Source organism: Vigna umbellata, chromosome 3, assembly GCF_029865625.1.
Source record: "Vigna umbellata cultivar VRB3 chromosome 3, Vumbellata_1.0, whole genome shotgun sequence".
Taxonomy (NCBI): Eukaryota; Viridiplantae; Streptophyta; class Magnoliopsida; order Fabales; family Fabaceae; genus Vigna; species Vigna umbellata.
In genome coordinates, this window is record NC_142167.1 from 50,737,422 (window position 1) to 50,751,191 (window position 13,770).

Genomic DNA, 13,770 nt, shown 5'->3' on the forward strand with positions numbered 1-13,770 from the left:
TCCAAATGTTGTAATATCCAAATGTTTCTATAACAACTAATAACAAAATGAAACTAATAATATACATAGTTATCATTAGAATGATCTTCATCATCCTGCTCCTGTATAGATGGCTGGACTGGTGTGGGTTGGACTGATGAGGGTTGGACTGATGAGGGTTGGACTGATGTGGGCTGCTAAGGGACACCAGGTGACGAGGAGGGTTGTGGCTGGGTCGGAGGGATATTGAATTCATCCTGTGAAGTACCAAGCAACACTCTCATGACCAAGGCCTTAAAGTTTGTAAACTCTGCTCTCAAATCAGTGATTTCCTGGTCACGTTGCTCCAGTGCCTGCGTGAAGCGGAGAACGACCTCGTCAGGAGTAGTGGTGGAAGAAGAAGGTTGGTGCTTCAGAGTACCTCCTCTCGATGCTATATAGTTTGCAGCAAGTTGTCCTGCACCGTACACTCGTCCCTTTTTCTTCCCACCAACGATGTCGATCCAGCATTGTGTCCTACGGATGTCATCTTCTGCATTACTGCCATCTCCAATATAATAAAGAAAAATGCTAATTAATAAAATTGAAACACAAAATAATAAATAATTAAATTAAATTATGTGGGTTGGTGAGCCAACCCGGCTCACCACGGGTTCAACCCGGTGAGCTGGGTTGAAAACTAACCCGCATAAAAAAGTTACATTTTTTCAAATCCAACCAAGCTCAAACCTATAGTGGGCCAAGTTGACTCGCGGATTACAACCCATTTTGACCGCACTTGTGAGTGTGATAATGATAATATATAGTAGTCTCAATAAATCTTGTTATAATAAATTTATAACATGATTTTGATATCATTTTAAAAAATAAATTTTTAAATCTTAATTCAATATTATAAAATTGATTTAATTTTACTTATGATTAAATGATGAAAAATCATATTAATATCTTTTATCATTCATGTTTAAAAGTTTTAGATTAATTGATGTAAATTGAATGCTTATAATATTTTTAATTCATTGAGATACTTTGAAAAAAAAAAAGCGTGACAAAATTTTAAATATTATAATTGCCTCAAATGGTGGTTAATAAAAATATTCTTAGAACATTTCTGTTGTCCTTGTCCAGAATTATAAGATTAAGACGCGTTTTACAATAATTGACAATAAATATGAACCATTAACTTAATTCTTAAGATCCTTGGAGAAAAAGTAATCATGATATTTGAATGAAAAAGGATCTCCAAAAAAAAATTAAATTAAAACTTATATTAAGACAATAATTGCTATTAAATTTCACGAGATTTGAAATTAAAATAAATTTCACAACAATAAACAAGAACCAATAAATGAGTTATTTTAATAAAAGGATAATTTATTTTCTTTTAGCAAATTTTAAAGTTTTGAAAGCATATATGGATCTACATTAATTACATTCCAATAAACTTTAATAAATATAAGAAATATCATACTGACCAAAGTATGAAGTTGTTAAAAAATATAGGTGGCGTTCTACCAATGATATTATGGCATAACGTTGACATAATGTTTGAAGAATTTGACGTTTTCGTGTTTCATCAATCATTGCATGAGTTTTGGTTGGCGCCAAGATAAGTTAGTTTAGCCTTTGAAAACTTTCATAGTCAAATATGATAATAAATAAATAAGTAAAACATATAAAAAATTATCTAAACTAAAATTTGATTGATCTCATGTTAAGATAATAAATTTTTAGATGTTTTATTATAATATATTTGACTTTCTCATTTCTATTAGATTATTCTCAAGTTTGAAATACAAAAAACATTATGAACTGATAATTATGTTAAATGTTCCTATTTTTCTGTAAACTGAGTCGTTCAACAAGGATGTCTAATGCTTCCTTCATCCACCAATGATGACAAACTTCTCGAGCTTCATCAACGCACATCTGCATAAACGATCATAACAAAAACAGAATTAGTAAGAAAGCTTAACTGTAATTTAAAGAATCATTAATATTGTACGTTTAATTTTTCCTAGGTGCAATCTTAATTATGTTTCAATCATTGTTCACGATTTTTTTAATATGATGCCACCACTTAATTTTAATTGGTATGTGTAATTGTCATCATGCATGTTTTTTTTAATAAGAGAATGTTTTATTATTAAAAGATTTTAATGACATAACATAATTAGTTATTATAGTGATCAATTTATTTATAAACTAAAAATTAAAATGATTTTTAAATTTATTTTTAAATTAATCATTATAATGAATTAGTTTCAAAATTGATATTAAAATTAACTATCACAATATTTTAATTATTTAATAAATTAATTTTTAAATTAGTTACTATTAGAGGCTAATTTAAAAATAAATTATTTTAATAATTAAAGTTTTGATAACTAATATTACTGACTAATTTAAATATCCGAATTCACTGTAATAGTGATAAATTTAAAAAGTAGATTTTCTTGTAATATATTTAATAAGCTATATATAATACACATTTTAGAAAGTGACTCATTCTCCAAGAAACTAAATTAACATCTTAGAAAATGATGCAAGCATATGATGAGTGTATTAAACTAAGTGTTTCAGTATTATATATATTCTTTGAAAATGAATGGACCAATTCAATAACATAATATTTAATAATAACTGTTGGACATACCCATGTTCTTCTTCTAAGATCCTTCTCAGGCCACAAGTCAAGTTCTTCTTTGACTAACAAAGGAAACATGTGACCTTCATAGTATGTGCCATGTCTTTTGCTAACGAAGTTCCATTGACCCAATTCATGCTGCCATGTGAAATCAAACCAAATTTTCAGATTTCGCCTACAATTATTTCATCTAACAGAAGAAACTAATTTCACTTTATATAAAAAAATAAAAATTTATTTTTTTCAAAGAATTTTCATAAATTAAATCATGAAAAAAAATATTTAAATATCTCTAATATATTCAAAAGTACCTCAACTATTCCAGTAACTCCTGCTTCTTCTAAGGACTCCCTGTAAGCTGCTTCTTCTATAGATTCATCGAGTTCCCATCCTCCCTAAAATGCACAAATAACACATGTTAATTAATATTACTATACTTGAATTAATTAAGATGAGGCAATTATAGTACACACCAATTTTATTCATGCATGTGAAGAAAAATCACTGCCCAGTTGAAGAAACACACACACACACACAAAAAACCCCTCTACTTTTAAAGTAACAATCCTTTTCTCATAAGTGTATGCTTTAGAATTTGAAAATATATGCATTAGAATTTCAAAAAATAACTTTTATCTAAATCATCATCATAATCTTTCTTCAACTTCTTACAAAAATATCCCTTGTCAATTTAATATCTTTTGAAAAAAATCATTAGTATGTACTCAACTCTTAATATTAGAAGTAACAAAATATAACCTTAAACGATTAAATTGTTTTTTTTTTCTGTTCAGATGTTATGTTTGGTTTCTGAAACATTCAGATCTATTTGTATAGATGTCGAAGAAACGACAAAAAAGTACCTTTGGGAACATTAACGTTTGGCCTTTTTGTGAACTAACCACAAGCACCTCCAATTCATTGCTCAGATTGCCATCAATGTCTTCTTTATATCTGTAAGGTATGCAACTGCACAAGTACATCGAAAGCCAAAAGTAAGCAACAACACAATTAAGAAGAGACTATAATTAAGTTGATAACATAAGAAAAACAAAAGCCAACAAATAAACCAAACTTATCCAAAATGCAATGTCACCAAGAAGAAAAAAGAGTATCATGCATATATTCATTTGTTAATTAAACCTCTAAACTCTTGAAGAAAAACCTAAACTTTTTTAGCTTTCGCTCATAAAAAACCACCCTTTTCGTTTTTTCTTCCAAAAGCTTGATCATGCTTCATTCCCTTTCACCTTTCCTTTTCAGGAAAAGAGAGAGAAACTTACCAAACACATGCAAACTTCAAATGAAGCCATGACAGAACAACATCATCAGAAACAAACCGAAAACTAAGAAACAGACATCCAAAACATGGGAGCCTGAATCGAAACGATGAACTCACCCCACAATTTGTCTGCCACCACTACTGTTGTACCTCTGCATCTCCCTTCCCGTTCGAGATACCAAGCAAGCCATCCTTCTCAGACACACCTAACTTCAATATTTCCACTTTCAGAAACCTTGACAAAGCGAAAGACAGAATATCTATCACTTTCGGATCTATTATATAATAAGAACAATTATGATAGGTACGAGTAACTCTCTCTATATATGTTATGTGTATGTATGATAGATTGAAGAGTGAAGCAATGAGACGAAGGATTAAAGGGTTTGTGTGTATATATATATATATATATATATATATATTTGGGTAAGGGTAAGGCTGCTTGTGGAATCGTTTATAAAGCGCGTAATTGTCGCATATGGTTGGATGGATGAGATGGACGGAGAAAGAAAATTGACTAAAAATAAAATAAATAATAAGTAATAATAGAGAGATATAAGTTATTAAATATTATTATAATATAAGGTTGATTTGGAATTTATTAATGGATGTTGGGTTTGATGCTTTGCCGAGTCAATCAGCTTGCCGAAGAAGAATGTGAAGGATTGAAGTCTTAGCTACCGAGTCCGTTTATAATACAAGTATGATAGAGAGAGAGAGAGGGGGAGAGTCAATATGAGTTAGTTGACTTTTTGGAATGCTTCATGCATTACCATTCATTTGCATGGTTTCTGAATTTTGTATAGACCCTCTAGAACATCTGATTAATTCCTTTTTGTTTGGATGAACAATTTTCTGATCATTTTCTTCTAAAACTAAGAATTTATATATATATATATATATATATATATATATATATATATATATATATATATATATATATATATGATAGTATATATATATGTCTGTGTGTGTGTGAAATTTAATTTTAACTTAGCTTCATAAATCAAATTATAATCTGATATTTGTGTTATTCTCACACAACGAGAACTAAATGTCTTGTAACATGCTGAGAACTAGACATCTTAAATTGAAATAAAACTAACTTTTCATACATCCAACAAATCTTATTTATATTAATTTTATACTATATTAAAATTAAAATTTAAACTTAATCCAATTTTACGTACCAATGGATCCCGTTAAAGTTAAAAAGTTCGTGATTAAAGTTAAAATGCTTCTGAAAAATGTTATCGGACTGTTATAAGGTTAGCTTTAGTCTATTGAAACGATCAAGACAATCTAGATTATTTAACTACAACAAATAATTTTTGACAAATTATCAATTTATGCAAGTCAATTTGTGTTTCATCGGTTAAACAATTAATCCTATAATAAATGCAATCCTAATCTCAAAAATAATATATTTAATTTGTATTTATAAATTTTTTTATCAACTTTTAATTAGGGTTGATTTAATTATGATCCAATCCTTTAAACCTATTACTAACATGTTTAGATTAAGTGAATGATTAGTTAATTTTGATAGTAACCAATCGGATCTTCTTCACATATAAACTATCAATTAAAGACCATTTGATCAACATTAATACTTATGCAATAAATAAATAAATAAACAAATATATTATATATATATATATATATATATATATATATATATATATATTTATTGTTTATCGATAATGTAAAAATTACGCCAGTTTACAAGCCACCGACGTCGTAAAAGATGCGGTGAAATTTATCTAATTAACTTTATATAAGAATTATATAGATAAAATGAAATAGAAGTGTAAATTTTATCAATATTATTATAAATCATAGAAGAGGGTAGTATCCTTAAATTTATTAACAAGGAATAATGGAGTGATGTTTTTCTTTTTAAATATTTTTGGTATATATTGTTATTATATACATTTAAACTAAAAGTAAGAAGAACTACATTAGCAGTCTCTTCTTAAGGGAGAAAGTGATTTTCCCAAATGATTTATATGTATTGTTGGGTTAACACATGGTATGATAAACTTATTAATGCTTTGATTTTTATTTAACAGCTCGAATTTTTTTGTCACTTTAATTTTTACTTTTTATTTTTTGGTTTTCAAATCTTTAGAAGCAGTCAATTTGCATAACTCAACAACAACCTTGGGCTGTTTAATAGAGTTATCAATTATTTTTGGTTTGAAAATTGAGTTAAGTTGGATTAGTTGACATTAATTTTAAATACCAAATCCAAATAAATCCGAATAATAACTAGTCCCTTGTTGATTTAGATGTAGTTAGAGTTGAAGGAAATGAAATAAGAAGGAAAGAGACAAGATACAAGCAAGCAATAAAGCAATAAATGTTCATAATTAGGTTGAAAATTAGGGAAAGAAAGAGAAAAGTTATTTTCATGTTTTCCCACCATAAAAAATTAACATTTTCTTTTCATATTGTTGGAATGATTTTTTATAATATAATTTAAAGAAAAATAGTTGTATACTAGGAAAATATGGTATATTAGAAATTGCATTTTAGTTAATATATAAATAAGTTTTATCTTTTTTCTCTTTTCACAAAAAATGGAAATTTAATCTTTCCTCTTTGTTATTCCTTCATTCTTTGTTATTCACTGCTCATATTTCATTCATAGATAAAATAAAGCATAATGTTAAAATAATTAGGTATATAACTAAGCTTATACATATCTTTGCCCATTACACATTTTGACCTCTGTGTTCACATGCCGTGCAGTTCATCTAAACTTTGTCTACAAGCATCTTTTTCCCATTTAATAACAGTAGATTTTTCCTTTGAATATATATATATATATATATATAAAAACTTAAATATATTTCTTAATCTTCAAAAAAAACAAGTAAGTTCTAATTAGGAAAAATATGTTTATATTTCTTCTACTTTGTTGGTCAAACTTAACTTTGGATTCTGTATTTTCAAATTGATTAATCAGTCCTCTATTTTTTTCTGTTTCAAATATGTAACGTTAATCACTTTTACAGTTAAACTCAGCATTTAGTAACGATTTTTTACTATTTTAAAATTAAAATTACATTTCTTAAAAGTATCAAAGGACTAATAATTAATTTTGAATCTCCAATACAGAAACTATGATGAAATTATAAGGAAAATTACGGCATTTTTTCTTTAAGTTTGAAATCCATGACGAGGAGGAAAATTAAACATATCTGATGAACAAGAATTTGAAAGATAACATTTTTTTTAATATTTTAACATTATTTATGTGTTATTTTATGATTAGTCCAAATTTATTTTATAATCAATAATAATAATAATCATAAACACGATCATAACAAATCCAATATGAAATTTGTAGGGATAAGGATTACTTCATTTAATCAATTCAATCATTTAGTGTTTCATGTAATGGTAGTTGTTATAGAACAACACATCACCGTTATAAAATAAACTTTCAATTTTAAAGAACATTTGTGTTTTTGTACTGATTAACAATTTACTTTCAATGTTTTATGTTCTTGGTTTTTATCATATGGGCAGAACTCACTTGTGTTAATTTTGATATGTAAGAGTATGATTCTGTACTTTAATTTATATGTTTTTTCTCAATTTAAATTTTTGAAATTATATATTACTGTTGAATAAGTGTTGATATAATTTCATGTTGTCAACACTAAATTGATGCCAGCTGTAAGAGTTTGTAATGTGTTTGAAAAATCTTAAACCTAAGTTTAGATGAACACTAATACATTTAAACCCTAAAATGAACTAAGACTAAAACTTAATTACAATTACAATTATATAAGGTCTACGAAGGTCACTTTCTACTATTTATAGATTCTTTATCACTAATATTTATACATTTTCTATGAGGAGGAAATTTCCTAACTCAAATAGTAGCACATTTCGCGCATCATATTATTATTTGATAAAGAATAGTAACAGTAGAATTAAAACGACAATCATATTTTAACAATTTTTTTTAATAATTTTTTAACAATAAGTGTTATTATTTTATTCTTCTATAAAAGAGTTGTAAAAGAAATTATTAGAAAGAGATTTTCCGAATTAAAATAGTAAAATTTACTATTACGGAAAAGAAAAATTATAGAAAAGACAAGTATAAAATGCATATATTAAATGGACAAAATATTAAACCTTTTTAAAATGTGATAGTTAGAATTAGAGCTGTCAAAACGGATAATCCGACCCGATCCATCACGGGTTGGCTCATTGGCTCACTCAACTTTTTTTCACCCTTTTTTATGAGATTCTTATAACATGTTACTTTGATCGATCAAATTGAAATAGTAATAATTGGACCAATTGATATAAAAGAAAATGAAACAAAAGAACTCTATTGTTATATATTCTAAGCTATTAATCATAAAATAAAAGCACAACGCAGCACAAAAAACTCTATTACAAAGTAAATGTTGTGCGTTTTGAATAATTAATTTACTTAATTTGATTTCAATAACAAAAAATATGAAAAATATATGAATACACTTTTCATAAAATAGAGACTCAATGTCTTAATTTTTAAGATTGAGTACTAAATAGAAATTCACCAACACGAGAACGAAGTAAGCATTTAAGCCATTAATTTAATTAATTTGATTTCAATAAAAATAATAAGTGGGTTGGTGACCACGGATGATTTTTAGCAAGTCGGGTTAAGATCGGCTCATATCAAAATTTTTACATTTTTTTTTTAACTAATCCGGTTCCGTGATGACCGGATTCACCAACTGTGTTTGAACCTATTTTGACGGTTAGGATACAACCCAAGTTTTGGAAGAGTATATGGAACCAAAGTGAAGCTGGTGTGAGTGTGAGAACCATAGTATGCTCCGAAACCTTTGGAAACGTTGTTGTAGCCGACGTTCGGGTCCCACGTTGCTCTGCTCCTCACCTTCTTCGCTGTTTCACAGTGGCACCTGCGTGGAGGAAAACCCTGAGAGGAGAAGGACAATCGAAGAAGATCCCTCGCTTCAGATTTCGCATCCTTGGCCCGAATGGGTCCAACTCATCAAATGGTTGCTCCACAAGGGACACTTTCTTCACGATGAGGGAAACGTGTTTCGCAACACTGCTTTGGGCGCCAAAGATTGCAATGCCATTAGAACCGCGTGCCTCAATTTCGGTAGAGACCACTTTCATATTTTAAGGTAAAGCAGTGGTCTTTGGGTTGATTGTTTATTATAATTTGGATAATGCTAACTAATAAGGATGCTGGAGGGTTTCACAAAACAAAACAAAAAATGTAATATAATCTCTATTTTTAGTTGGGGTGTTTAATTATATTGTTATGTTTGGGAAAAGTTTGGCTGTGATATTTAGGTTATGCATGCAAGGTGTTTGAGTTTAAAATTCTGACAGACTGTATACTGCTAAGATTTTGTAATTGGTGGAATTGTTATCCTATGCGGTGTCTGTTATGCTACTAGTATAAAACTAGCTGCACGTGGCATTTGAGTTGCTGTGGGCAGTCCATGCGGGGTTTTTAATGGTGCTTGCAGTTGTGATTTTTGATTTTTGCAAATTTTGAATTTGTAATCCTTGATATTGGGGCTGAGTTGGCTGCAATAGGATTGCGGAGGCCACAAAAGCCTTGATGTTCTAGCTCAATTGTGATTCTCTGTTTTTACTTTTGCTACTTATCACAGCTGAAGTTCTTGTGCTGCCGTCTGTTTATGTATTTTTCTTTTTGGGAAGTTATGAATATAATAATTTAGTGGTGGAATTATGTTTGGTCAACTTACTGGACAAATTTAAATTATGCTTTGATGGTACAATGATTATGCATCCTCCTAGTCATACACAGTATTCTGGAGTTAGTTTATGTTTTAAGTCATCTTAGGTTTATCACAACATCCGTGCACGCATTGCTTGTGAGTGACAAGTTTAATTGCTGTTGAGAACCTAGAAAGTGTTTGTTATTTCCTATATTGGTTTGTACTCGTTCAAAACCTGCTTATGACACACAAGCTTTAGTTCTGTATAGTTTGATACACAATATGCAGTGACTGTCTAATAATATTTTCGTTATTGGGTGGAGGCTATGTGGTGGTGAGCTGCCTAAGATCTGGTTATTTTGTTAGGTAGTGTTGAGGGGAAATTGATAAATCTAACACTATTAATGATTCCTCTCTAATAATAAATATATCATATATCTGCCTAATTCTGTTTTGCCAGTTATTGTAAAACATAGTTTAATAGTGTTATATATGAATGGGGTGACCTTGGTCATATTCGATAAGATAAATGAACTTATAAGATGATACTTATTACTGATGCTAACTAATTAGTTTCAGTTAACAAATCTCGTAACTTGGTCTGTAACCGAGTTTAATGGTATAGTAGTCAATTCATGTGGCAGATTTCAACTGGTTGAATAAGGTTTTTGTTGTCGTGATAACAAATTGGACTTTCCCCATTCTGATCACACTTTAAATAACCTTCATCGCTATAATGTTACTATTTCTTTTGGTGCATAAGAACTGGGAGTGCAGAAGGGGACTGAGTGAGCTAACGTGTATTGAACCATTGTCACACCGAATTCTTGAAAATTTCAGTTGGTGCTGGATGTGTATGTGAGTTAAAGGAGGAAAAAAGACATGCAAGGTTAGGATGCTCTGAGGATAAAATTGGTTATCGTTAATGCTATGAAGGTGTACTTTTTCCTGAATGCTAGGTTTCCATCCTGATTGAACAAAAAACATAATATGAGAACAAGAAATCATGTAGAAGTAGGTAATGAATGAAATTGATGTGGTAGTTAGTTTTTCTTACTGCAGAAAACTGCATTGCAAAATTGATATTTTTTATTTTTGTTTGACAAACATGTGGAAATTTATTGTTGAGGAGCACTACAATGTCATTTAGAACATCCAAATGAATATGAACCTAGGCATGATTTTAATTTTTTTTGTGTTAGATATTTGATGCTATGGGAAATGTTTCAAAAAACATTATAATATCAGATACAGGAATCTGTTTAAAGGAGTCAGAGGATAACGCCACGTCTAAATGAGTTGGTTTAGGACATGAGAAAAGATGAGAGGGTTTTCTTCCAACCATGCTAGGTATCTATGAGCATGGTTTAGAATTACATAGCTGCAGATGGAGACCTCATATCTGGAATTAAGTTTGTAAGTTGTATAATGTAAGAGAGAGAGTAAATGTTAGTTCCATGCTATAGATTAGAGTCAATAAAGTTTTCTTACCGTTTATGTGGCTATATTAATACATGCACAAGATTTTGTTTTTAATTCCTTCTTTTTGTAGTGGAAAAGAATTTTCACATGAACTTATTTTTCTAATGGTTTTACTCAGATTCCTGTCACGAAAAGATATAGGAGTTACTGTGGCACTTGGATGTCCGAGCTTAGATAGGAAAGTGGTCAACTCAGGAAAGCGTCTCAGAGCATATGTGGGTATTGATGAGGGAAGTGTAAGTAATGACTTAATTTCTACTATCATTTGCTTTTATTTGTGGTATACTTTACAAATGTCTTTCTTTTCTATATCCAAAACAGATTCATTACATTTAACCAATAACTATAATTTTTATGTTCCCGTGCTTCAATTAGGTATGCAGTTCCTGCAATTTGAGGGGGGACTGTGAAAGGGCATTCGTGAAGGCACGTGAAGATGAAGGTGGGAGAACAGTGGATGTTATGCGTATTATATTGACCTATGGCCTTGACCCAATTACTGGTTCAGTGGATAACAAACCGTGTCTTACTAAAAGGGTAGAAGATTCTGTGAGAAGACTGCTGAAAGAAATAGTAGAGCACAGTACCAAAGAGGAAAATTCTAATTTTCCAGACAGCACAGAGGTTGTCACGGGACATGTTCATTCCAATCAGCTAGGCAAGGGCAAAATAGATGTTGCAATGATGAAGCAAGGGGACTGGCTTTGCCCGAAGTAGAGCTTTGTTTCCATCTACTAATTATTCATTGTATTAAATCATATACAAGTTTCTGTTGCACTTGTTTATGTTTCCCTTTTCATCTTTCATTGGGCAGATGCGACTTCATGAACTTTGCTAGAAACATCAGGTGCTTGCGCTGTGACTGCCTCTTTGAGGAAAAAATCAGGCAATTGAAGCAGGATAACAATCACTTACCTTTGAAGAAGGGAGACTGGATATGCAATATGTAATGACTGTTAATAGAGTCCAGTTTCTTTGTTGAGTTTTTTTGTGTTGTCCTGTGCTGTGCATTTTAAAATACATTGCTGTTGGTATATTAAAAAGATTTTTAATATATTTTAAAACATTAAAATACGTTTACATCGATGTATTTTAAAGGCACAGTATAAGAAAACACAAAAAAAAAAATCATTAGATAATCCAAATTCTAGTATCATGTAGGTTTGTTTAGCACTGGTATTCAATTTAAAATTAAAATCAATTTGGGATTTCGCAGATGCAATTTCCTCAATTTTGCAAAGAATACAAGATGTTTGCAATGCAAAGAGAGGGCTTCCAATCGTCACCTTAATCCTGGTGAATGGGAATGTGACTCGTGGGCTCCTTTTAACCTTACTGTTATTTTGTTTCAGTTAATGTTCCAAATGAACAGTTTTTTTTATTTACTTGCTATTGAACTGACTGGTTCCTGTTTATGTAGGTGCAATTACATCAATTTCAGAAGAAACATGGTTTGCCTGAAATGTGACCACAGACGGCCTATTGTATCAAGGGCTTCAAATTATTCTCTTCAACCTCAGCAAGAAGACATAGATCACCATAAGATTGGCAAATTTGGTTCTGGTGCACATCAGGGTAATAGAAGTGGTGAAAGAAAGAATAGGAACATAGGTTCACATATGTGGAGATTTGTAGAGGACAAGAGTGAAAATCACAAGCTCGTAAATAAATCTATTGACCCTTCTGAATTTATAGATTTTCCTATTGTTGGAGGTAAGACTCAGCTGTCTGAGGTACAAAGGAGAGAAGAACACAAGACTGAGTTGCCAAATCAGTGGAGAAGGCCTCCGTGGCAAAGTGAAACTGATGATGATGAGTTTTGTTCTTCAGATAACCACAGTACTGATGATGAGTTTTGTTCTGCCAATCATCAGAGTGCTGATGATGAAGAAATGGACGAATGGTTCGGAAAAGGGAAGGTTGAAAGGTAGGATTCTAGAATAGTAATCGATGACAATGACATACACTCGATGACAATGACATACACTTTAGTTATTCGTTTAGAAAGAGGGCTTTAATCATATGTTTTTATATTTGAGAGAAGCATGAAAGTTTTAAGTTCCAGAAAATATGTAAAATATTTGAGAGGCTCTTTATAATTTTTGTGCTGTAAGGATATGTTGATTGTAATAACTTTTTACGGAGTTATGATTAGGGTTTATTGCTGTTTTTCAGTATTTTCAAACTAATCTTTTGTAAATAAGGGTTATAAATACCTTCTGGACCTTTGATGATAAATGCAAGTAGAAATATTAAGTTCAGATTGAGTTGTATTATAAATTATCCTTACCTTTGATGAGAATCAATATGGCTGAAACTGTTTCCACATAAAAACATTTATATACAATTAGAATGTTAGATTTATTTTTTATACTTGAATTACTGAAAAGTTTTAAAAGGTAATTTAATTTTATAAAAAATTTGAAATGTTTTATCATAAAATATATGATGTGAATAGAATTTTTCTTTTCAAAATATTGACATTTTAAAAATTTATGAGATAAATTTGATTATTTAAAATTATAAAATTTCAAATTTTACTTAAAAATTAAGAATTTAAAATTGTTAGTACTCTTTTCTTTCTTAGGTTGTGTTTGTTTTAGATGATTTACTTTTGAAAGAGATTTTGAAAGACGAATTTGCGA

At 30.0% G+C, this 13,770-nt stretch overlaps 2 protein-coding genes across 3 annotated transcripts; one reads left to right on the forward strand and one right to left on the reverse strand.

Annotated features, from left to right (window-relative positions):
- Nucleotides 1–1,803: 1,803 nt before the first annotated feature.
- On the reverse strand, nucleotides 1,804–4,157 carry LOC148202869 (nudix hydrolase 18, mitochondrial-like). Its single transcript, XM_088110059.1, has 5 exons — nucleotides 4,026–4,157; nucleotides 3,490–3,595; nucleotides 2,938–3,021; nucleotides 2,636–2,764; nucleotides 1,804–1,908 (listed from the first exon to the last, which is right to left on the reverse strand). Exons 1-5 carry the CDS (start codon nucleotides 4,097–4,099, stop codon nucleotides 1,804–1,806), a joined length of 498 nt encoding a protein of 165 aa, XP_087966185.1. The 5' UTR covers nucleotides 4,100–4,157.
- A 4,487-nt stretch (nucleotides 4,158–8,644) lies between these two features.
- On the forward strand, nucleotides 8,645–13,310 carry LOC148202870 (uncharacterized). Of its 2 annotated transcripts, XM_088110977.1 has the most exons (6): nucleotides 8,645–9,076; nucleotides 11,244–11,361; nucleotides 11,501–11,838; nucleotides 11,940–12,071; nucleotides 12,342–12,440; nucleotides 12,546–13,310. In XM_088110977.1, exons 1-6 carry the CDS (start codon nucleotides 8,754–8,756, stop codon nucleotides 13,054–13,056), a joined length of 1,521 nt encoding a protein of 506 aa, XP_087967103.1. In that variant the 5' UTR covers nucleotides 8,645–8,753; the 3' UTR covers nucleotides 13,057–13,310. The 2 variants fall into 2 exon arrangements, with proteins under 2 accessions (XP_087967103.1, XP_087967102.1); XM_088110976.1 differs by having other exon boundaries at nucleotides 12,342–13,310.
- The last annotated feature ends 460 nt before the right edge of the window (nucleotides 13,311–13,770 follow it).